The 24,013-nt window shown below is 43.6% G+C and overlaps 1 protein-coding gene across 1 annotated transcript in view; it reads right to left on the bottom strand.

The window, feature by feature from the left end:
- Positions 1 to 9,723, bottom strand: part of LOC117357280 — a 46,692-nt gene extending 36,969 nt beyond the window's left edge. Inside the window, exons 1-2 of the mRNA XM_033937650.1 lie at positions 9,632 to 9,723; positions 6,887 to 9,500 (exon numbers count right to left, since the gene is read on the bottom strand). Coding sequence (XP_033793541.1) covers positions 6,887 to 9,499 — 2,613 coding nt within the window. The 5' untranslated portion in view covers position 9,500; positions 9,632 to 9,723. The remainder of the gene's footprint in view (positions 1 to 6,886; positions 9,501 to 9,631) is intronic.
- Between the last annotated feature and the right edge of the window lie 14,290 nt (positions 9,724 to 24,013).

The following is a 24,013-nucleotide window of genomic DNA, read 5'->3' as shown; positions in this document are numbered from 1 at the left end:
ACATTTGACATGTTATGTGAATAATACATTTAAAATATATTGTGTAACTGAATCAAATTCTTCCTAAATTCATTAAATTGAATGAAATCATTAAAACATTATAAATTGCCAATAAATTGAAATGAAAACCAAAGGATTGTGAATCAAATTGATTCTCTGACAATACAAAGATTCCAACCTTTAAAAATGATGTTACATAGTTCAGGCAACTTTATAAAGAGTTTTTAGATACTAAAATCTTGTTATTAAGGTTTAATTGACGTGCTGGCACTTTGAGGAAATTCTTTGGTTTTGTGCGGCAGTTTGGGCACTCGGGCTCAAAAAGGTTAGCCATCACTGGCCTAGGGGATAGATTCACAAAGCAAACTGATTGTGTACCGATCGGTTTGCGACCCATTTGCGACCAGATTTCCTTCCTGCACTATTCACTAAACTATCCTGCGATCCGCTTCAAATCCATGCATGCAAATGAGGATAAACGCATACAAAGTAGGCAGGGACGCAATTCACCAAACAAATTTGGGACACCAATTGGGCTGGACGATCAAGAATAGAAGTGACTGCTGGGGACCAGTTGCACATATCTCTGCCGACTCTCCTGCTCCATTGCTGCCCTGCACTCAGCCCCGATCTTCCACTGCCGCCCTGCACTTTACCCCCAGAGGTTTTTTTCCTTCCCTGCTTCCTCTCTGCTCCGAGCCCTGGATCTCTGCCGCATTCCCTGCAATGCGAGTCTGCGGGTTTAAAGCTCACACTGCAGGGAAGGCACAGAGAGCAGAGCATGACCAGCTGAGTGTCGGCAAAGGGAATAATAGGAGAGTCGGGCCCCCCCCCCCAAAAAAAAAAAAAAACCCACAGTAAAAAAGAATGTACACAAAATGCATGCGCAGACCATCTGCAGGGAAAGCAGATGATCTGCGCATGTGTGTGGATCGCACACCAGCGATCCAGGCAGGCAGATGGGGGCGTTCCTCTGATTGCCCCCATCTGCATATTTTTGTTTTAAGAATTCATCGGACCTGCTCGGATCAGGCCCAATCGGGCAGGTTCGTGAATCTAGCCTTAGGTTAGATTCGTTCCTAAGGGGCCCTTTTACTAAATCTCATTAAGGACTAAGCCCCCCTCCTCCCATTTTTACTAAGCTGCAGTAGAGCTTTCTAAAGCGGCCTGGGGCATTAAATGTTCTGACTCTGCTCTGATGCTCATAGGAATTCTATGAGCATCGGAGCAGCGTCAGAGCACTTTGCGCTCCAGGCCATAGTAGAAACCTCTACCATTGATTAATAAAAGGAAGGGTAAATTCTATATATGCCACCTAAAAAATTGGCACTGAAAAAAAGGCGTTTAAAGTTAGGTGTGATTTATATAATAGCATTTATGCCTGGGAGCCACACTTAACTTTAGGTGTGGCCATTTTTGCCAACTGAATTGTGGTGCAAATCTTCGTGCCTAAATTAGGCACAAATCTCCCTTATACTATAACTATAGGCATAAATCCAAGGAATGCCTCCAATTCGCCCATGACTCTCCCTTTAGCACCCCCCCCCACCACCATTTTCATGCCCCTTTTAGATTCATGTGCAAAAAATAGGTGTGGATTTCGTGCCTAAATTTACACATGTAAATTTTAATTAAAACTAATTAGCAACAATAATTACTCATTAACACCCACCCCCCCTTTTACTAAATCGAAGTGTGTTTTTAAGTGCCAGCTGCAGTGGTAACAGCTCTGATGCTCATAGAATTCCTATGAGTGTCAGAGCTGTTATCGCCGCGGCCGGCGCTAAAAACCGCACTACGGTTTAGCAAAAGGGGGAGGGGTAAGATCCAAATTAATGGCACTAATCTGCTTGTTCAATTAAATTGTACATGCAAATTAGACATACGCCCAAATTTATACATTCAATTTTTAGTGCTTTTTATAGAACTTGGGGGTAAATAGTAATGTGTGCTTTAACATGGGCTTAATGAGGGGAAAAAGGCTTACCGCAAAATGCATTAAAGTGCTTAGCCAGTTAAGTTTAAGCTGGCCCAAAAAATAAAACTGGGATAAGAGCATAAGAACATAAGAAGTGCCTCTGCTGGGTCAGACCAGAGGTCCATCGTGCCCAGCAATCCGCTCGCGTGGTGGCCCAACAGGTCCAGGACCTGTGTAGTAGTCCTCTATCTATACCCCTCTATCCCCTTTTCCTTCATAAAATTATCCAATTCCTTCTTAAACCCTAATATCGTACTCTGTCCTATCACGCCCTCTGGAAGCTCATTCCAGGTGTCCACCACCCGCTGGGTGAAGAAAAACTTCCTAGCATTGGTTTTGAATCTGTCCCCTTTCAGCTTTTCCGAATGCCCGCTCATTCTTGTAGTTTTCGAAAGTGTGAAGAATCTGTCCCTCTCCACTTTCTCTCTGCCCTTCATGATCTTGTAAGTCTCTAGCATATCCCCTCTAATCCTCCTCTTCTCCAGGGAACAGAGCTCCAGTTTCTCCAGTCTCTCAGTGTATGAAAGGTTTTTCATACTCTTTATCAAACGTGTCACTCTCCTCTGAACCCTCTTGAGTATCGCCATATCCTTCTTAAGATTCGGCGACCAGTATTGGAAGCAGTACTCCAGATGCGGATGCACCATCGCCCGATACAATGGCAGGATAACTTCTTTTGTTCTGGTTGTAATACCCTTCTTGATTATACTCAGCATTCTATTCGCTCTCTTAGCAGCCGCTGCGCACTGTGCCGACGGCTTCATTGTCTTGTCCACTATTACCCCCAAGCCCCATTCTTGGGTACTCTCAGTCAATAACATACCTCCCATCGTATAGCTGTACCTCGGGTTTCTGCTTCCCACATGCAATACTTTACATTGAACTTCATCTGCCATCTCGTCGCCCATTCCCCTAGCTTGTTCAGGTCCCTTTGTAATTCTTCGCAGTCCTCCTTAGTCTGAGCAGCACTAAATAGTTTGGTGTCGTCTGCAAATTTTATTATTTCGCACTTCATCCCTGTTTCTATATCATTTATAAATATATTGAATAGCAGCGATCCGAGCACCGACCCCTGCGGAACACCACTCGTGACCCTCCTCCAGTCCGAGTAGTGGCCTTTCACTCCTACCCTCTGCTTCCTCCCCGCCAACCAATTTCTGATCCACCTGTGTACGTCTCCTTCTACCCCATGGTTCTTCAGTTTCCAAAGTAGGCTTTTATGGGGTACCTTATCAAAGGCTTTCTGGAAATCTAAATATATGATGTCTATGGGTTCCTCTTTGTCCATACGTCTGTTAATTCCTTCGAAGAAGTGCAGTAAGTTTGTTAGGCACGATCTCCCCTTGCAGAAGCCATGTTGGCTTGTGGTTAGAAGTTTATTTCTTTCAAACTGCTAATCGATGCTGTCTATTATCAGCGCTTCCGCCATTTTCCCCAGAACAGAGGTCAGACTCACCGGTCTGTAGTTCCCCGGGTCAACTCTCTATCCCTTTTTAAAGATGGGCGTAACATTGGCTATCTTCCAATCCTCCGGGTTCATGCCTGTTTTCTTGCTGTAGTAGTTCCGCTATTTCCTCCTTTAGTTCTTTCAGAACCCTTGGGTGGATTCTGTCCGGGCCCGGCGATTTGTCAGTTTTTAATTTTTCTAACTGCCTGCGTACATCTTCAAGGCTTACTTCCATGGATGTTAGTTTATCTATTTGGGCTCCTTTGAAGATTTGCTCAGGTTCCGGTATGTTTGATGTTTCCTCTTTTGTAAATACAGATGAAAAGAAAATGTTTAGTCTTTCCACCACTTATTTCTCCTCCTTCACCACTCCCTTCCTGTCTCCGTCATCCAGCGGTTACATCTCCTCCCTAGCCGGGCTGCTTCCCTTTAACATATCTGAAGAACGGTTTGAAATTTCGTGCTTCCTTGGCTAGCCTTTCTTCATATTCTCTTTTGGCTTTTCTAACCACATGGTGACATTCTTTTTGATACTTCCTGTGCTCTTTCCAGTCCTCCTCAGTTTTGCCCTTTTTCCATTTCTTGAATGAGTTCTTCTTATCACCTATCGCTTTCTTCATTTCTTTGGTTATCCACGCCGGGTCTTTTGTTTGATTCTTTTTGCACCCTTTTCTGAATCTTGGTATATGTCGATTTTGCACATCGATCACCGTGTCCTTGAATAAAGACCAGGCTTGCTCTACAGTCTGCCATTTCTTTGAGGTGTTCCTAAGTTTCTTCGTTACCATTACTCTCATTGCTTTGTAGTTTCCTTTCTTGAAGTTAAAAGTTGTTGCTATGGTTCTCTTTCCCTTCGGTATTCCTACTTCAACTTTGAACTTGATCATATTGTGATCACTGTTTCCCAATGGTCCCACTACTTCCACTTCCTTTGCAGGTCCTCTTAGCCCATTTAGGATTAGATCCAGAGTGGCATTCCTTCTTGTCAGTTCTCTAACAAGGTGATCCATGAAGCAATCCTGTAGGGTGTCCAGGAATCCAGTCTCTCTGGTGCATTTTGAGCTTCCAAGACTCCAGTCTATCCCGGGATAGTTGAAGTCTCCCATAATAATCGTGCTGCCGCTTTTGCATTCTCGCTTCATCTCGGCTTCCATTTCTACATCGATAGCTTTGGTTTGCCAGGTGGATGATAGTACAGTCCCATCTTTATCTCGGGCCCTTTCCTTCCCGGTATTTTAACCCATAGTGATTCCAAATTGTTGGTCATTGCTGTATCCACTCTGGTCGAGTGTATGCTTTCTTTTATGTATAGGGCTATTCCTCCTCCTTTTTGACCTGACCTGTCCTGGCGATAGAGTTTGTACCCCAGCAGTGCTGTATCCCATTTGTTTTCTTCATGCCACCATGTTTCGGAGACCCCAATGATGTCTATGTTCTCAGTTTTGGCCATGACTTCTAATTCCCCCATTTTGTTCCTTAGGCTCCTTGCATTAGTATATATGCAATTTAGGTCCCGGTATATTTTTGTCTTGACTTCCTCTCGCTGTGCTTCAAATTTTATTTTCTTCTCCTGTGCTGCAATCCTTTTATCCTCTTCTGGGTTAGTCAACTCCTGTGTTTTGCCTGTTGTCTCTTCCCAGCATTTTTCCCCCTTAGTATCTTCACAGGATACCTTCTTCCGAATCGTCGACACTTAGTCGACTGTCGGCTTTCCCCTTCTACTTAGTTTAAAGCCTGTTCTATTCCTCTCCTGATGTTGTTTGCTAGAAGTCTAGTTCCCGCCTTGCTCAGGTGCAGTCCATCTCTCCTGAAGAGCTTGCTCTTACCCCCAAAACATTGTCCAGTTTCTCACGAAGTGGAATCCCTCTTCTTCACACCATCTCCTCATCCATGCACTTATTGATTGTAGTTCCGTCTGCCTCTTCACATCAGCCCTCGGTACTGGTAGGATCTCTGAGAACGCTATCTTCTGGGTCCTCATCTTCAACTTCCTTCCCAGGATCTTGAACTGTTCTATCAATGCACTTCTTCTGTAATCTCTCCCGCTGACATCATTTGTCCCGATGTGGATCATTACTGCAGTCTCTGCCGTCTCTGCTCCTTCCAGGATCTCTCTAGGATCGCAGACTTTCCCTTCTTCAATTTTCGCTTCAGTCGCAGGTCTGTGTCCTCGGAGCGCTTTACTGCTTTCTCCCCTTCCTGCGGAATTCTTCTATAGGCTTCTTCCTTGGAGTCCAACTGCTCTTGTCCTCTATTCCATGTGGGTGTATCTTCGTCCTTCCTACAATGTTCTTATTATTCCACCTTCCTGTAGGCCTCTTCGATGAACTCCTCGAGCTCCCTGACTTGTTCCTCGATGGCGGTCACCAGAACAGCCTGGCATTGAAAATCCGCAGTCAGCACTGACCACAGGAGTTAGCCATGGTCTGAATATCGGCCAAGATATATGGAATCCAGGGGAATAAATTGCTTGCTAAATATTGTGTGGAAAAGAGTATGCCACATTATGCACAGTACGCAAAACCTCATTTTCATGTAACATACTGTGACCGGGCCCGTCTCTGAGTAAGTAGGAAACTGCGGCCCGGACCACAAGTAAGATTTTTAATACGCCTTTTATATGGCAGTGGAAGGAAGACCCGGATACCGGATTCTTTAGAATAAAGTATCAGGTTTATTACTAACCCAAAGTTCAAAGAAAATACACAGCAGAAGAAAAAAACATAAAACATTCACCTCAGTTGGTTACAGTGCTCAGAGGGCCTCTCCCCCCATTATTCTTTCAGTCCAGGTTCTATTAAGGAGCAAGATTGCACTTCCTTATCACCAGGAAAATCCCAGCAAACTTATAAGTCAGTTAAAGCTTTCCTTGGCTCGTAGCCCCTGCCGGGCTTGATTGCTCTCACTCTGGACTTCACCTTTTATGAGCCTAGCTAGCTGAGCATGGCTTGCGTCCAGCCTTTCCTTCTCAGCTCTCTCTGCATTTGTTTAACACATTATTAGCACCTTGTTAACTCTGCCCGCACTGCTCATGCTGTCGGGTATACAAACAATAGGATACCGTTCTTCAGGAGTTTAACTTAGGACATGCAAACATCATATTCTCCAAGGTCCATGCCCTCTTCACTTATCTCATTACTTAGTATGCTGTCCATTTCCCATTCACACTCCCGGGAACTCTGGCTTGAAGTTTCTTCACTTCTTTCTGTTTGTGCTTCCCCTCCCCCTCTCTGTACGTCTGCAAAACTATCTGCAGCTTTTCTCTGGGGAGGCTTTCTCAGCCCTGCTCTTTGGGGCTTGAGTTGCCAGTCACAATACCTCTCCAGGGCAGTAACACCTTTCCCTAGGTGTGGGCTTCTTGCCCTCCGTTCCTGCTGGACTTGAGGCACCCTCTGTGACCTGGAACCCACGTGAGTAGTTTGGCTTCTCAACCACTCCTTCTGGTTCTCCTCTCTCTGCACTCTCGTTCCTTCTCCAGTTTCCTCCCTTCTCCCTCCTCCAGTAAATTGATCTTTCCTATAAGGCCAACCCCGGGGTCTGACTCCACCCCCTTCTAAATTAGCCTCAGGTTGCTCCCTGCCTTCAGGAAAGGAGTGATAGGGGAAATCAGTGGTCTGCAGAGCCTTTCTTAATTGGCTCTTCAGCTGTGCTGGAACCTGCCTGGGCTTGCCTTCCTTTGCCTGAGCCAGCTGTCCTGACTCCATGCCTGGTTTTATCCAGCCTTGTGCTGCATTCTGGGGAGTTTTAGTAGTAGTTTTCACCGTGACAGGAGCTTCCCTGTCACATACCCCCCTACTTAAACCCCTATCGGTCCTTTCTTCTTTTACACTCTTAGAGGCCTTTTCCCCTAACCGTAACGAGATTCTTCGGGTCATGGATTTCTTTACCACCCCTTCTTTCTCCTCGGAGGAGCCCCAGCCCTGCTCCCCCCGAGCAGTGACTGTATCTATCACCTCCTCTCTCAGTTCCGGAATCATCACTCGCTCACATATTAATTGAGCCATACAATCCCCTTCTTTTATATTATATTCCTTCTCCCCTAGATTTAATACCAAAATCTTAAGGGTTCCCCGATAATCGGGATCGACCACTCCAGCCCCTATGTGTATGCCCTGCCGGAGGGCCAAACCCGATCTTGGCGCAATGCGCCCATAACACTCTTCTGGTAGAGCGATCACTAAGCCCGTATCCACAACTTTCCTGCCCCCTTTCGGCACCTTTATTTCTTGGATACTGCTTAAGTCCCAGCCCACGGATCCTGGCGTCACGCGGACTGGCAATTTAGCCTTGGGAGATAGCCGCATCACTCTTAAAATGGGCTTCTCCCTATCTGGTGTAACCTTGGCCAAGGAAACCTCTTTCGGTTTTCCGGGCGGACTCTTTCCTCTCCTGTCCCTACTCTGACCTACCTCTTCAGGTTTTCCTGGCGGACTCTTTCCTCTCGTGTCCCTACGCTGACCTACCTCTTCAGGTTTTCTTGGCAGACTCTCTCCTCTCTGGTCCCTACCCTGACCTACCTCTTCAGGTCTCCCGGGCGGACTCTTTTGGCCCCTGTCCTTATGTACGCTTGCCTCTTCAGGATTAACGGGCGGCCTCTCTGCTCCCCCGTTCCTACATCTCGGACACTCCCTACACCAGGTTACTACCTCTTGGACTAGTCCGGGCCAATAGAATTTCCTTTGGATCTCTTTAATGGTTAAACCTGGGGTCAAATGGTCTAGTCCGCGGTCCCTATGGATGGACCAAAATATTTGCTTCCTAAAGCTGGCTGGTATTACTAAGCACCTTTGTGCCTTTTGGGCCCTAGGATTCCATCCTCTCCTATAGAGAAGTCCCCCTACCACCTGGAACTCACAAGCCCCCTCCCCAGCGATTTCCCACTGCTCTATAGCCGGCTCTAATGAGGGATCTTTCCTTTGTTCCCGGCTTAGAGTAGGGAATCGTTGGGCCACCTCGTAAGGCACCCAGGGTCTCCACGATAAGTGACTCCCCCCTCCCTTGCCTTGCGAGCAAGACCTTTTGTCCTCCCGCCGCTCTGCTCGGCTTTTCCTTCTTTTATGGGAGGGTTCTTCTAGGACCTCCTCTGCCAGGGGGAAGATTTGGGCCAACTGCTCCTCCTGCACTGGGGACGCCTCCACCCCTCGCATGCCACAACACTCCCTAAAGTAGGGCCATTCCCGTCCCAGGATCACATCATATGGGGGTCTAGGCATCAGGGCCATTTTTAGAGCATCTTTTCTCCCTTCATACTCTATCCACACCTCCTTCATTTCATGGGTTAAGGAGGTCCCATGCATGCATTGTATTTCCAACCGTCCCTGGGGTTTATCGATTTTCTGACCCCGGGCTCTTAAAACCTGCTGCCATACTTTCTGGGCCAGTATGGACTGATCAGCCCCTGAGTCTATTAGGGCAACTAACGGGATTCCCTCTATTTTTATCGGAATCATCCACTCTCTCAGGGAAATCAGGGTTGTGGACCCAACCTTGTTGGTCAGGCTCCTCCTGACCGGGCATTGCACTTGCCAATGTCCCGGATGACCACAGGCAAAACACTTACCAGCCCGCTTAACCCTGGCCCGTCCCTGGTACCTTCCCCCAGACCTCCTAAAACATCTGTCAAGGCCTTGTCTCAAGGCTCCAGGGTTCTCCTTCGGGGCCAAACGGGTTCCCCGTGACTGGCTCCGATAGGGACCTGGGTCACTCTCTACACATTCTAGCAATTTTGGCTTACGTATAGGATAGCTTACTGCTGGTTCAGTACCCAAAGTATGATATGATATGTCATCATCTATATTCATTTTATGCAGTCTTATCGGCTCCCCAAAAGGAGCGCCTACCGGCCCGACGACACCATCACCGCTGCCGGCCGCCGGTACTGCAGGCCTCTGCGCCAGGTTGCTTATGGCCTGTATCTGAGCAGTCATTTGTTGCAAAAGTTCTGTGTGCCTTGCTTGCTGCGCCTGGTGATCAGCCTTCCAAAGCTCTGCCTGCGACTGCAACATCTCCTGGAAATGCAGCTGCATACGGTGCATCTCCCCTTCCAGACCAGTCCGGAACTTGGCTGCCTCCATCCTGAAATACAAACAAGAGAGAACAGGAACCCAAGTGCGGACTTTTCAAACTATGGTGTTCCCCTTCTGGTCCCCAAGCTTCTGGTCCCCCTTACCCACTAATCCACATCAGCCACCCCTAAGTACCGTTACCTTAGGGACTGATGTGTCTCAGCCTTGGGATATTAGGGCCTCCCCAGCCACTCCTGCAACCAGGAACTCCGGAACCTGGAACTGCTCCTCCGGACTCCGCTCCACTCTCTTGCTGATGTTGGCCTCCAGATGCTTTAATGTTGCCTCTGGGTCTTTTAATCCTCAGTCTCCAAGAAAGTCCGGTTAAGAAATTTATGGCTTTTCAAAAAAAAAAATCCAAACCACACTCGAATTGTTCCTACATTCCACACCACTGTGTTACCAGCTTGTGAACACAGTCCTTTCTGGCACTATTTTCCACTGCCAAAACCCAGCTGTTGCTTTGCACACAAAAAAAAACCAACCTTCGTGTTTCTGTGGTTTTGCGGGTTTTTTTTTTTTTTTTTTTTTCCTTGGGGTTTTCCTTTCCAACCTCTGGGCGTACTTCCTCCACTAACCTGTGGGCGGCGCGATCCCACCACTGCCACCAACTTCTTGTGACCGGGCCCGTCTCTGAGTAAGTAGGAAACTGCGGCCCGGACCACAAGTAAGATTTTTAATACGCCTTTTATATGGCAGTGGAAGGAAGACCCGGATACCGGATTCTTTAGAATAAAGTATCAGGTTTATTACTAACCCAAAGTTCAAAGAAAATACACAGCAGAAGAAAAAAACATAAAACATTCACCTCAGTTGGTTACAGTGCTCAGAGGGCCTCTCCCCCCATTATTCTTTCAGTCCAGGTTCTATTAAGGAGCAAGATTGCACTTCCTTATCACCAGGAAAATCCCAGCAAACTTATAAGTCAGTTAAAGCTTTCCTTGGCTCGTAGCCCCTGCCGGGCTTGATTGCTCTCACTCTGGACTTCACCTTTTATGAGCCTAGCTAGCTGAGCATGGCTTGCGTCCAGCCTTTTCTTCTCAGCTCTCTCTGCATTTGTTTAACACATTATTAGCACCTTGTTAACTCTGCCCGCACTGCTCATGCTGTCGGGTATACAAACAATAGGATACCATTCTTCAGGAGTTTAACTTAGGACATGCAAACATCATATTCTCCAAGGTCCATGCCCTCTTCACTTATCTCATTACTTAGTATGCTGTCCATTTCCCATTCACACTCCCGGGAACTCTGGCTTGAAGTTTCTTCACTTCTTTCTGTTTGTGCTTCCCCTCCCCCTCTCTGTACGTCTGCAAAACTATCTGCAGCTTTTCTCTGGGGAGGCTTTCTCAGCCCTGCTCTTTGGGGCTTGAGTTGCCAGTCACAATACCTCTCCAGGGCAGTAACACCTTTCCCTAGGTGTGGGCTTCTTGCCCTCCGTTCCTGCTGGACTTGAGGCACCCTCTGTGACCTGGAACCCACGTGAGTAGTTTGGCTTCTCAACCACTCCTTCTGGTTCTCCTCTCTCTGCACTCTCGTTCCTTCTCCAGTTTCCTCCCTTCTCCCTCCTCCAGTAAATTGATCTTTCCTATAAGGCCAACCCCGGGGTCTGACTCCACCCCCTTCTAAATTAGCCTCAGGTTGCTCCCTGCCTTCAGGAAAGGAGTGATAGGGGAAATCAGTGGTCTGCAGAGCCTTTCTTAATTGGCTCTTCAGCTGTGCTGGAACCTGCCTGGGCTTGCCTTCCTTTGCCTGAGCCAGCTGTCCTGACTCCATGCCTGGTTTTATCCAGCCTTGTGCTGCATTCTGGGGAGTTTTAGTAGTAGTTTTCACCGTGACAGGAGCTTCCCTGTCACAATACATACCTTCATTTACATGTGTGCAGATGATCACTGTATCTCATACACATTAGTGGCTTTTGAGGCCCGTTTAATGTGCAAAATAAGCTATTAAAGGGTAATTCTATAACTAGGCATTTAATAGGAACTGATTCTAAAAAGGAAAATAGACACCTACATTTCCTTTAGAAGCAGAGTGTAACCATGAAAAGTTAGCACAACAAAGAAAAATGGGGAGACCCAATGATCCACAGTGAAAACAATCCACCGATGAAAACAAAAACTGTGGATACAGATGTTCTGGAGATAATTTATTAAATACTGACATATAAAACCATGAAAATTCATTTAAAAAAGTACAATGATAAAAAATACTTCAGCTTGTCTGCGGTGTTCTTTGCTCACATGTTTAAAGACAATAGACTATTTTCAGTCCAATTCTTTATATGTGAGGTTGCAAACCATTGGACCCCTGAGGAAGGCGTGTTCGCCGAAACACGGACCGTGTAGGGTCCGGTTGGATTTTTATCACAGTATTTTTTATCATTGTACTTTTTTAATTGAATTTTCATGGTTTTATATGTGTGTTTAATAAATTATCTCCAGAACATCTGTATCCACAGTTTTTGTTTTTGTTTTCAACCATGAAAAGTTAGGCGCAAGCACCAGTGGTATAGCGAGAGTAGGGGACACCCGTGGTGGAAGCACCCTTCCCTGCTCCCTCCCCACTCCCCCCGCTGTGTGCACGCACCCTCCTCTTCCCAAACACCCTATACAACTGGGCACCCTATGCGAATACATCACAAGGAGCTCATTAGTATTTTAATGAGCTTTCCTAGTGATACATAAAAGAGAATCCCCCTCTCATTTCCAGTCGCTAATTACCGTCAGCTCTGGAGCTGCTGGTAAATGTTGTGCTTGTGTTGTGTGCGTGCTGCAGGGGATCAGAAAGGAAAAGAGGTGCCGGCGCCCCCACCAAGATGGCAGAGGGGCGGACTGCCCCAACCCCCCTTACTATGCCACTGACAAGCACTTACACCAGCCAAAGAACTGGCACATGTGTGTGTATCTACGTATGTGCTAAAGATACATATCTGCAGGATATGTACGTGTAAGTCTTAGTCATTCCATGTACCAGATTTTGCCTATGTATATGCCTACCTGTAAAAACTGCACTATATACGATATGCAGATGTTTACATAAAACACTTAGGTGAAATTTTGTCATAAACATGCATGTGTGCACTCATATGCACATATATGCCATTACTCTAATGGAGCAAGACGAAGGGAAGGAACAAAAGGAGGACTATAAGAACGTACCACAAGGGGATGACAAGAGAGACAATAATCAGGAGTCGGCAGGACAGGAAGGGGACAGAAAAAAAAATGAAACACAAGGAAAAATAACTAGGAAAAAAAATACCAAGACTTGAACTGCATGTACGCTAATGCAAGAAGCCTAAAGAACAAAATGGGGGAACTAGAAGTCATGGCCAAAGATGAGAACCTAGACATCATAGCTATCATGGAAACATGGTGGAATGAGGAAAACAAATGGGACATAGTACTTCCAGGGTACAAGCTCTAACGAAGAGACAGGACACATCAGAAAGAAGGAGGAGTAGCACTTTACATAAAGGACACCATTCACTCGACCAGAGTAGATGCAGCAGCGACAAATGACCAACTGGAATCACTATGTGTTAAAATACCGGGAAGAAGGGAAGCCAAGATAAAGATGGGACTGTACTACCGCCCACCTGGGCAAACTGAAGCAAAACATACAGAACTGGAAGCCGAGATGAGGCGGGAATGTAAAAACGCAAACACCATAATTATGGGAGATTTCAACTATCCCGGGATAGACTGGAGTCTTGGAGTTTCAAAATGTACAAAGGAAACGGAGTTCCTGGAGGCTGTACGGGACTGCTTCATGGAACAGCTTGTCAAGGAACCAACGAGAGGGACTTCTGTTCTGGATTTAATCCTCAACGGGCTGAAAGGACCTGCCAAGGAAGTGAAAGTAGTGGGACCATTAGGAATCAGTGATCACAACATGATCCAGTTCAAAGTGGAAATAGGAATGCCAAAGGGGAAGAGAACCATTGCAACAATGTTTAACTTCAAGAAAGGGAACTATGATACCATGAGACAAATGGTGAAGAAGAAACTCAGGAACAGCTCCAGGAAAGCACAGACAGTGGAGCAAGCCTGGTCCTTATTCAAGGACATGGTAAACGAAGCGCAAAACCTGTATATACCCAGATTTAGAAAAGGGTGCAAAAAGAATCAAGCAAAAGACCTGGCATGGATAACCAATGAAGTTAAGAATGTGACAGGAGACAAGAAAAAATCATTCTGGAAGTGGAAAAAGGATAAAACTGAGGAAAATTGGAAAGAGCACAGGAAGCATCAAAAAAAGAATGTCACCGCGTGGTCAGAAAAGCAAAAAAAGAGTATGAAGAGAGACTTGCCAGGGAGGCACGGAATTTTAAACCATTCTTCCGATATGTGAAAGGAAAACAGCCGGCGAGGGAGGAGGTGGGACCTCTGGATGAGGGAGACAGGAAGGGAGTGGTGAAGGAGGAGAAAGAGGTGGCAGACAGACTAAACACGTTCTTCTCGTCGGTCTTCACAAAAGAGGACACATCCAACATGCCGGAACCGGAAAAAATCTTCAAGGGGGATCAAGAGGGAAAATTATCATGCATGGAGGCAAACAGATAGATAGATTAAAAACTGACAAATCTCCGGGCCCAAATGGAATCCACCCGAGATTACTGAAAGAGCTCAGAGACGAAACAGAGGAGTTATTGCAGCAGATTTGCAAACTATCCTTGAAAACAGGGGTAATCCCGGAGGACTGGAGGATAGCGAATGTTACACCTATCTTCAAAAAAGGATCGAGAGGCGACCTGGGGAACTACAGACCGGTGAGCTTAACCTCAGTTCCGGGGAAGATAGCCGAATCATTGATCAAGGACAGTATCAACGAGCATATAGAAAAAAATAATTTGATGAGAACAAGCCAGCATGGTTTCTGTAAAGGAAGATCATGCCAAACGAACCTACTGCACTTCTTTGAGGGGATAAGTGAACAATTGGACAAAGGTGACCTCCATAGACATCATATATCTGGACTTCCAAAAAGCCTTCGACAAGGTACCCCATGAGTGCCTACTAAGGAAACTATGGAACCACAGGGTGGAAGGGGATATGCACAGATGGATCAGAAATTGGCTGGCAGACAGGAAATAGAGGGTAGGAGTAAAGGGACACTACTCTGACTGGAAAGGGGTCACGAGTGGCATCCCGCAGGGGTCAGTGCTGGGACTGCTGCTGTTCAATATATTCATTAATGTCCTGGAATCAGGGACAAAGTGCGAAATTATAAAATTTGCGGATGACACAAAACTCTCCAGTAGGGTTAGAACTATTGAGGAATGTAAAGAACTACAAAGAGACCTTAACAAACTGAGTGAGTGGGCAAATAAATGGCAGATGAGCTTCAATGTAGAGAAATGTAAAGTCTTGCACATAGGAAAAGAAAACCCGATGTATAACTACACGATGGGGGGTTGGTACTGGGGGAAGGCAAACTAGAAAAGGATTTGTGGGTTTTGGTGGATAAAACAATGAAGCAGGCGGCACAATGCGCAGCGGCCTCAAAGAAGGCGAACAGAATGTTGGGCATTATCAAAAAAGGTATCACTACCAGAACGAAGGAAGTTATCCTGCCACTGTATCGGACGATGGTGCGCCCACATCTGGAGTACTGCGTTCAATACTGGTCGCCGTACCTTAAGAAGGATAAGGCGATACTCGAGAGGGTCCAGAGAACAGCAACAAGGATGATAAAAGGCATGGAAAACCTTACCTATGCTGAAAGGCTAGAGAAGATGGGGCTCTTTTCCCTTGAAAAGTGGAGACTTAGAGGGGACATAATAGAAACTTATAAGATCATGAAAGGCATAAAGAAGGTAGAGAGGGACAGGTTCTTCAGACTAGCGGGGACAACAAAAACAAGAGGGCATTCAAAAAAATTGAAAGGAGACAGATTCAGAACAAATGCTAGGAGGTTCTTCTTCACTCAAAGGGTGGTGGACACCTGGAATGTGCTTCCAGAGGAGGTGGTAGGGCAGGGTACGATTTTGGGTTTCAAAATGGGATTGGATGATTTCCTGAAGGAAAAGGGGATTGAAGGGTACAGATAGAGGGTTACTATACAGGATATTATATAATTGGGGAATAAAATGTTTTAGGCAAAAGATCACTTACAGGTCATGGACCTGGGGGGCCGCCGTGGGAGCGGACTGCTGGGCATGATGGACCCATGGTCTGACTCGGCAGAGGCGATGCTTATGTTATGTTCTTATGTGTGTCATTGGCACATAACTGTTAGCACATACCTTGTAGAATTTCCCTCCACATGCATTGTCTCATAGTTTATGCATGATATACAGTCTTAATATACACATTTATCTTTATTGCTGAAGAATGAAACATGGTAAGACTCTTTAGTACATTTAACCCTTAAGTAGTAAAACTTTTCTTCCTTGTATTGAAGATAATTTGGACAGGATACCACAGAAGACTAAAACTTAAAGTAATAATATCTTACCAATTACTTGGCCAAGGGCCCTGTCCCCCAACTCTGCTCCACTCTGTGGGGTAAAGCTTTTCATAAAATACCAAGGGGCTCTTAGGATCTCCAGGAACCCTCTCAGCACTTTTTAATTCCTCTAAGAAATCAGCGCTTGAACACAGTGCTTGCAAGTGGGCTTTCTACTATGACGATCACTTTTGTCCAAAAGCACAATGAGAGAGATTAGCAGGAAATTGCAAAGCACAGCAGCTCCAATCAATTAAATGCTGCTTTTCTTCTGAATTCATAACTTCACCTCAGCATAATTTAATGCTACACGGAACAGGAAATTAAATATTTTGTTGAAGACTGGGAAAAGTGATGTTGCAAGAAAGTATCAGGTGCACTTTAATAACAATAATTAAAAAAGATTCAAAAATAAGTCCATTTGCTTTAAACAGATTTTGGAATAGTCTTTCTTTTCAAGCAGCTTCAGGGTCTGGATGTCTCAATGGAAATTTGGACCCTAAATTCTTATAATCTGTTTCGCAGCAGCTTTAAATCTATTTATTTTGGCAATCTTTTGAGCTAATTTTTGTCAGTTGCATGCTTCCTTTTGTAAACACTTTGGGATCTCTTGTGAGGGTAGAGGTGGCATATAAATCCATAGAATAGAATATGTTACAATAATACAAATTACTACTACACCTGTATTTGTAGAACATGCAAACTTACCTTTAATAGGAAGCTAACATTGAGGTGAGAAATTCCCAAAGCAGAAATCAAGTTAATTGGATTTTAGCCTGGTTTGAATTTGATAAAATGACTTTCCACGTCACGTTCTCAATTCTTAATACTTAATTTAATCTTTAAATTTTAATTTTTAATTAAACTTTCACTTATCTTATAATGATGTAACTTTCTTTGATTTAGCGTTTAGCAGTAGGACCCGACATGTTTCGCCTCAGCTTCATCAGGGATCCATTCTAAAATGAAACATTAAATATTGTGGCCGGGCAAGTCCCTGAGTAGGTGGGAAGCCCGGCTCGGACCACAGGTAGATTTATTGTAGCGCCTTTTATGTGGCTAATGGAAAAAGAACATTAAACTGGGTAAGGAATTTTCATCAATGTCCTTTGGTACAATTAGCAGTATCATAGTCCAAAAACTACTTTGCACTGGGTTTTAGGATCAGCAAACAAATAGTGCTAGTTAACAGAAAAAAGTCCTGCTCAAAACAATAATTCAAGCGTGTCCTGAGTTCCTTTATACAGCTGAGCACAACCTGTGCCAGCTCTTAGGTTCCTCATATGTTGCTTCAGTTCAAGAGGAAAACAAAACTATTAACCTTTCTTTTGTAAGTTCCATAGAAGTATGGCAAAACAAACTTCCCAAAATATCTTCACTTAATTGGACAGAGCTGCTTCTGCCCTGCTCCAAGCCCTGCTTTAGTTCAGGGTTTTAATTAACCAGGACTGGATTTCTCCTAGGACAGGAAAAGACCTTTCAGGTTTCACTCCCTCCTATATCCATGCCCTCTTCAAATTCATTCTCGTCAGGAAGACTACACATCTCCCACTCATTATTCAGGTATTCAATGTTGTTTCTCCACCCATTAACCTCCAGCTGTTCCTCCCAGCCCCCTCCTTGCCTGCCTGCCTGCCTGCCAGCTCTCTCATAACATACTTTCCCTGAGGAACAACTCCCAGGTTTCCCACCCAAGATTGACTGGGCCAGGTACTATACCTCCCTGAGATTACACTTCCTCCTTTGCTGGGTTTCCCTCCTGCAAACATCCAGGGTTGGGGAACTGGAACTCTGGAGTCCCCGTGTGTGGCTGAGCTCTCTTGATTAGAGCCAGCTGAGCTCCCCCGATTACTCTGCCTCTTTCCTATTTGAGGCAGTCTGTCCTGCGCACCCTGAGTGCTGACTCCACCCCCTACTGGGTTGGTTTTCTGTTTCTGGGTTTGAGGAAAGGATTGATAGGGGAAATAATTAGCTTTCAGAGCCCTCCCCACCTGGCTGTTGGGTTGTGCTACACCAAGTCTCTGCACCTTCCCTCCTGGCTGAGCCAGCTGTCTCTGCTCTAGGCCAGGATTTCTAGAGCCCATTGATGCATGCTGGAGAGGTTTAGACATTCTTTTCACTGAGACAGGGGCTTCCCTGTCACAATATGTATTAAAATCTTTATTCCTCATTCTGTTATCAAAATTTATACTTTGAGAACATTAAACTCCATTTTTGCCATTACCACTATCATCCAAACTGCTCATTCATACGTCTGTTCTATTGCAAGATGGTGGCGGCGTGCTTAGGGCTCATTTATATATGCTAACTAAACCCACTAAAGCCCCAGCTCTTTATGGGAACACTACTTCATAATGGATCCATCCGCCCTTTACCCATAGAGTGCAGAGAAGATCCAACCCAAACTTGGTGACGTCACTAACAGCTGAGATAGCCCGGCACCTATTGTTTTGATTCCTCCAATAGGCGCCGGGCTATCTCAGCTGTTAGTGATGTCACCAAGTGTGGGTTGGATCTTCTCTGAACTCTATGGGTAAAGGGCGGATGGATCTATTATGAAGTAGTGTTCCCATAAAGAGCTGGGGCTTTAGCGGGTTTAGTTAGCATATATAAATGAGCCTTAAGCACGCTGCCGCCATCTTGCAATAGAACAGACGTATGAATGAGCAGTTTGGATGACAGTGATAATTGTAAAAATGGAGTTTAATGTTCTCAAAGTATACATTTTGATAACAGAATGAGGGTTAAAGATTTTAATACATATTAAATGTTTCATTTTAGAGTGGATCCCTGACGAAACTGAGGCGAAACATGTCGGGTTCTACCGCTAAACGCTAAATCAAAGAAAGCTACATCATTATAAGATAAGTGAAAGTTTAATTAAAAATTAAAATTTAAAGATTAAATTAAGTATTAAGAATTGAGAATGTGACGTGGAAAGTCATATAAATATAAAAGCTGTAAAACCTTTGACCAATGAGGACTGTTAGCTCCCCAGAGAAATAGGCTATATAGATGGAGGAGTGGTGGCTCTGAGGTCTATGGTAAATCCGTTGATATGACTGTAATAAATGTGATATGAAGGAGAGTTAATGAGAAGAAAATATCTTAGAGTATTTTTTTGAAGTAATAGCCATAAAATTAAGCATTTATAGAAATTCAGAAATGGTTTATCAAAACCCAAAAAATACCCAACCCCCCTGGAAAGATCAGAGATTCATTTAAAATATATATCCACCCTCCCCTCCCCCCGGATGTGCAATTAATATTTCAGCAAAAATCAAAACTATAATAATTCTACAAAAGACATCAATGGGCCCCATATTAATTTGAAATTTTTTGTGTTCCCTGACAAATCAGCATTCATTTTCTCATATTTATATATTAAACATAAATTTGCCCACCAGAATGCAAAATTAAGACGGTCCCAGTTTTTCCAGTTGCACGTAATCAACTGTCCATCTGTACCCGTCATAATTAAGAAGAGCCGTCCTTTATATTTATCTAGCGGGTCCTTAATATGCAACATAGTTCCACATATCACTACCTCATAAGTCAAAGGGATTGCAGCCTCTAAAATATTACTAATATGTCCTCAAATTGACTTCCCAAAACTTAGTATCATAGGACAGTAAAACAGTCCAATGTTCCTATGTCTAGGGGCATTTTCAATAGGACATCTAAATCCGACTTTGGACATTTCATGCAAGATGTCTAAAAGCCAGGGCGGGGAAATTTTCATTTTAGAAACCGCTAGTTGCCTTTACTCTTTAGTACCAGCTTCCGCTTCTCAAGCCTTTAATTTCTGTGAAGCCTTGAAACATCAAACACTTCTTCTGAAGCGATCCCCATCCTAATGTTTTGCCACTCCCCATTTATCTTCCTTTTTTAATTAATTTTACTTTGATATATTTTAAACAACCTTTTCCTCCCCAACTTGCCTTTTGTTCCATGTATGTTAATGTGAATTTGTCTAGTATTTTTAATATTTGATCAAATATAGCTTTTATTTATCTATTTTAATTGTTTTCTACAATCTATCTATATTGTACACCTTTTAGACACTTGTTTTGATAGATGGTATATCAAAAATAAAGAAACTTGAAACTAGATGTCCAAATTTTTTTTTTTTAGTGACAAACTTTGACATCTTGGCTATCAGGACATCCAACCTTAGAATGCCTGACTTTTTCCACCATTTTTGATCATAAAAACGCCCAAGTTCAAAATGTCCAAATCCAGACCATTTGGACATGGGAGGGGCAAGAATTGTAATGTGCCAGAGCAACCACCACCATAGGAAGAATTTGGAGCTGCAGCTGCAGCTAGTAGGTAAGTCAGAGACGGTATAAGGCAGAATATTTTCCTACGACACTCAATACCTGCTTTTATGTGGCCCTTAGAAGTATTTTAATAGAACATTTAAACACTCAATTTACCTGGTTAGAATCTATTTTACAGCTATGCCATGTTTGGGATCACTGTTTTTCTCTCATGAGCTAGAGCAACGGCCATTGCTTGTCCTAGCTGCTATTCCATTTTCTGTGCCCTTATGATTTTTACAAATCCTGCTTCAAATGTTTAATGAAAAATAAGTAGAAAACATCCATGTAGAAAAAAACTGGCTAATTTCAGGTATGTACTCCATTTGAGTTATAAAATGTTTCTCAGTCTGTGGAGATGATTTTGTGCTTCACTGCCCAGCCTCCTAAAAGAGTAACACATTCAATCATGTCTGTCACAACTTCATGTCTGTTATGCACATTTCACACTTTCATACTCTCCCCGATGTCTGACCAAATGATCATCACCAAAAGGAATTTAAAAAAAAAAAATTGCATCTACATCATAAGCCTCTTGTTCTGAAAAGTAAAGTTGAAGCCTTTGTCAGTTGCAATATTATTAACTCCTAAGGGTATTATGAGGCGCAGCTCTTGCTTGAATCAATATCGGCAATAACAGATTCTATTTTATACTCATCCTTCCATTCATTAAATCCAGCCTCCTACTGGAACTAATCTTAGGTGTTTTCCCTGACTCATCTGTAACGCTCTTCCAAGCCCAGAAAAGGAACAACTAAGGGGAGAAGTTATCAACATTGGCTACCATTAAGACTTGGTATTTTACTATTAATCCAGGTTATTAGTAACTAGGTCTCACTGCATAAAATGGGATCTGTGCTAAAATAGCATGAGTTGTAGTGAAATAACCCATCGTAACAGTAACCTATAAGAACATAAGAGCATAAGAATTGCCGCTGTTAGGTCAGACCAGTGGTCCATCGTGACCAGCAGTCCACTCTCACGGCGGCCACTAGGTCAAAGACCAGTGCCCCAACTGAGACCAGCCCCACCCGCGTATGTTCCAGTTCAGCAGGAACCCATCCAACTTGGTCTTGAATCCCTGGAGGGAAGAGCATTCCAGTTTTCCACCACTCTCTGGGTGAAGAAGAACTTCCTTACATTTGTACGGAATCTATCCCCTTTTATCTTTAGAGAGTGCCCTCTTGTTCTCTCTACCTTGGAGAGAGTGAACAACCTGTCTCTATCTACTAAGTCTATTCCCTTCATTATCGTGAATGTTGATAACGTCCTCCTTAAATATTTTTATTAGTGGTTTGCAGCCTAAAAACATTTGTTTCATTTTGTTTCACATGCTATTTATGGGGAATTTTGTTTTTTTATTCAATGGTGTAAATAGCATGCACTGTTTGAAAAGAGAGTGCACTATATGTAAAAAATGCACATTGTTTGCAAAAAATGTGCATTATGGCCCATGTTCTATAAGTTACGCCTTAAGTAGGCGCCCTACAAGCGACTAACAAGTGGAAAACACCGTTTAAAAATGATTAAAATTGTTTTGTTTTGTTTTTTAAAGATATAGGTGCCTACCAGTGCCTGCATCACAGCTATGGAGGCACTTTATGATGCCCAGTGTCACTGCAGGTGCAGCTAACGCAGAAGTGGCATTAGGCATCTTAAAGTGCCTCCATAGCAGTGATTCATGTGAAAAGTAGGCACTGGAAATATAGGCCTTGAAAACCCTGGCCTACATTTCCAGCATCTACCTTTCACAAAGCCGTGATTCTATAAACGGTGCCATTGTGTGATTGACATGTGATTGGCAGCTATTTTTTAGGTGCCCGCTGGCACCAGCACCATTTATAGAATCCGGGTGCATGCTCCAATAGTGTATACTCTTCACAAAGAGCGCACAATTATTTCCCACATAATGCACACATTATTCACGAAGATGGCATTTTACAAGTATATATAGCATGTACTGTGTGGGTGTATGTCTGCTTGGGTGGGGTTTGAGTGGAATGTGGTTGGGACATATAATTATGGGACCTTTTACTAAACTATGACAAACAGTGGCCATAGCATGTGCTTACACATTCCTGTGCTCTAAGGCCATTTATACCACGTGGGTAAAGTGGCCAATTTTTCTATTTCTAGCATTAATTAATCAGACTGTTCAACGTGCTCTGAATGTTGCCATATGTATGCATCAAAATATGAGCATATTACTCCAATCTTGAAGGAGCTACATTGGCTACCTATTAGGGTACACATTGAATTTAAGCATGTAATTTTGCTACACTTTGGGTTTTAGCCAGGTACTAGTGATCTGGATTATCTACCCTGAGAATGGGCTACTGGACTTGATGGACCATTGGTCTGACCCAGTAAGGCTATTCTTATGTTCTTATGAATGTCCGGTAGTTCTGCTTTCAGTATTGCATGTTTATCAGCTGATACGTGCTTTACGCTCCATGGAGAAGGCATGTTTGGAGGTGCCATCCTTAAATGAGGTGAGGTTATCAGGGAACCCTGTTAACAGTGCAGGGATCAATTTTTTGGATTACGTTACCATTGGCTGTAAGACAAGTATTGAGCCTTCTTCAGGTTAGGAAACAGTTAAAAACTGTGCTATTTGCATGTACTTTTGCTGTATGAGCCAGAGTGCCAGCTATCTGTTTGTTTGTTTTGTCCAGAGAAGATGTTTACTATATGCTAACATTTTATTGTGTGGCCTGTTGATGATGTGGCCTGTTTTAAAAGTATATGTCGATGTTTTAAGAGTTTGTAAGATTACTAATGTGTATTGTTCTGGTTTTTTTTTTTGTATTGCGTTTTCTCTTGTGTGTTTTTGTCTCAAGTTGTTTTTAATTATGTGTGTCATATTGTTACCCACATAGAACTGTTGGATATGTGGGTTATAAATTTTTAAATAAATAAAATTAATGGCCACACACTAAGGGCTCCTTTTACAAAGCTGCGCTAGCGGTTTTAGTGTGCGCTTAGCACACGCTAAATTGCCGTGCATGCTAGATGCTGAGCATGGGGCATTGACGCCATTTGTGAAAGCTTCAGGTTTGAAAATAATTCTACATGCAAAATGACACCAGCGCAAGGTTTTAAAATTATAACCAGGATTTATTGAATTATTGGTTCTATTTTCCCATTATTAGATCAAAAGAACAGCATAATTGCTTACGTTGCGCTCATGGGAGATCATCATCGTGGCCAAAGACTGGCCTTCTCACAATGGTCTCGTCTTTCTATCTCATTACAGTCTATTATATAACTTTTGGTTTAGTGACATCATCAAGTTTGACGACCAATAACATTTCTATGGGTGGTCTTAAAGTTTAGACAAAGAAACATTCCTCCATGTTTAAAAGTTATACAAAGTTTCAGATGATTTCTGAATTAACATTAACATTCAAAAGAATTCACAATTATTAACATGGTAAATTCTCAGTCCTTCCATGCTGACAAGTTCTGAGCCTTAAAGGAAAAAAAACTCCTAAACTGACAGATTCAAATTGCATGGCCTTACACAGAAATCTTACTCAGGAGAAAAAGGGGGGGTTAAATCCCCCTCTCCTCTCCCTGAAGCGTGGGCTTCCAATGCCCCCCTTCTCCCTATTCTTGAGACTGACTCTAATCACTTCCAGATGTTGTGCTCAAGATTTTTTCTTAATGTTTCTGCTTATAAAACCATTTATATTTCCACATATCACATCCATGGGCCCCAAACATTCATAATTTCATTCATATCTTG

The sequence above is a fragment of the Geotrypetes seraphini genome, chromosome 3 (assembly GCF_902459505.1).
Source record: "Geotrypetes seraphini chromosome 3, aGeoSer1.1, whole genome shotgun sequence".
NCBI lineage: Eukaryota > Metazoa > Chordata > Amphibia > Gymnophiona > Dermophiidae > Geotrypetes > Geotrypetes seraphini.
Note: the sequence above shows the minus strand (reverse complement) of the source record. Positions and strands in the feature narration are given on the sequence as shown.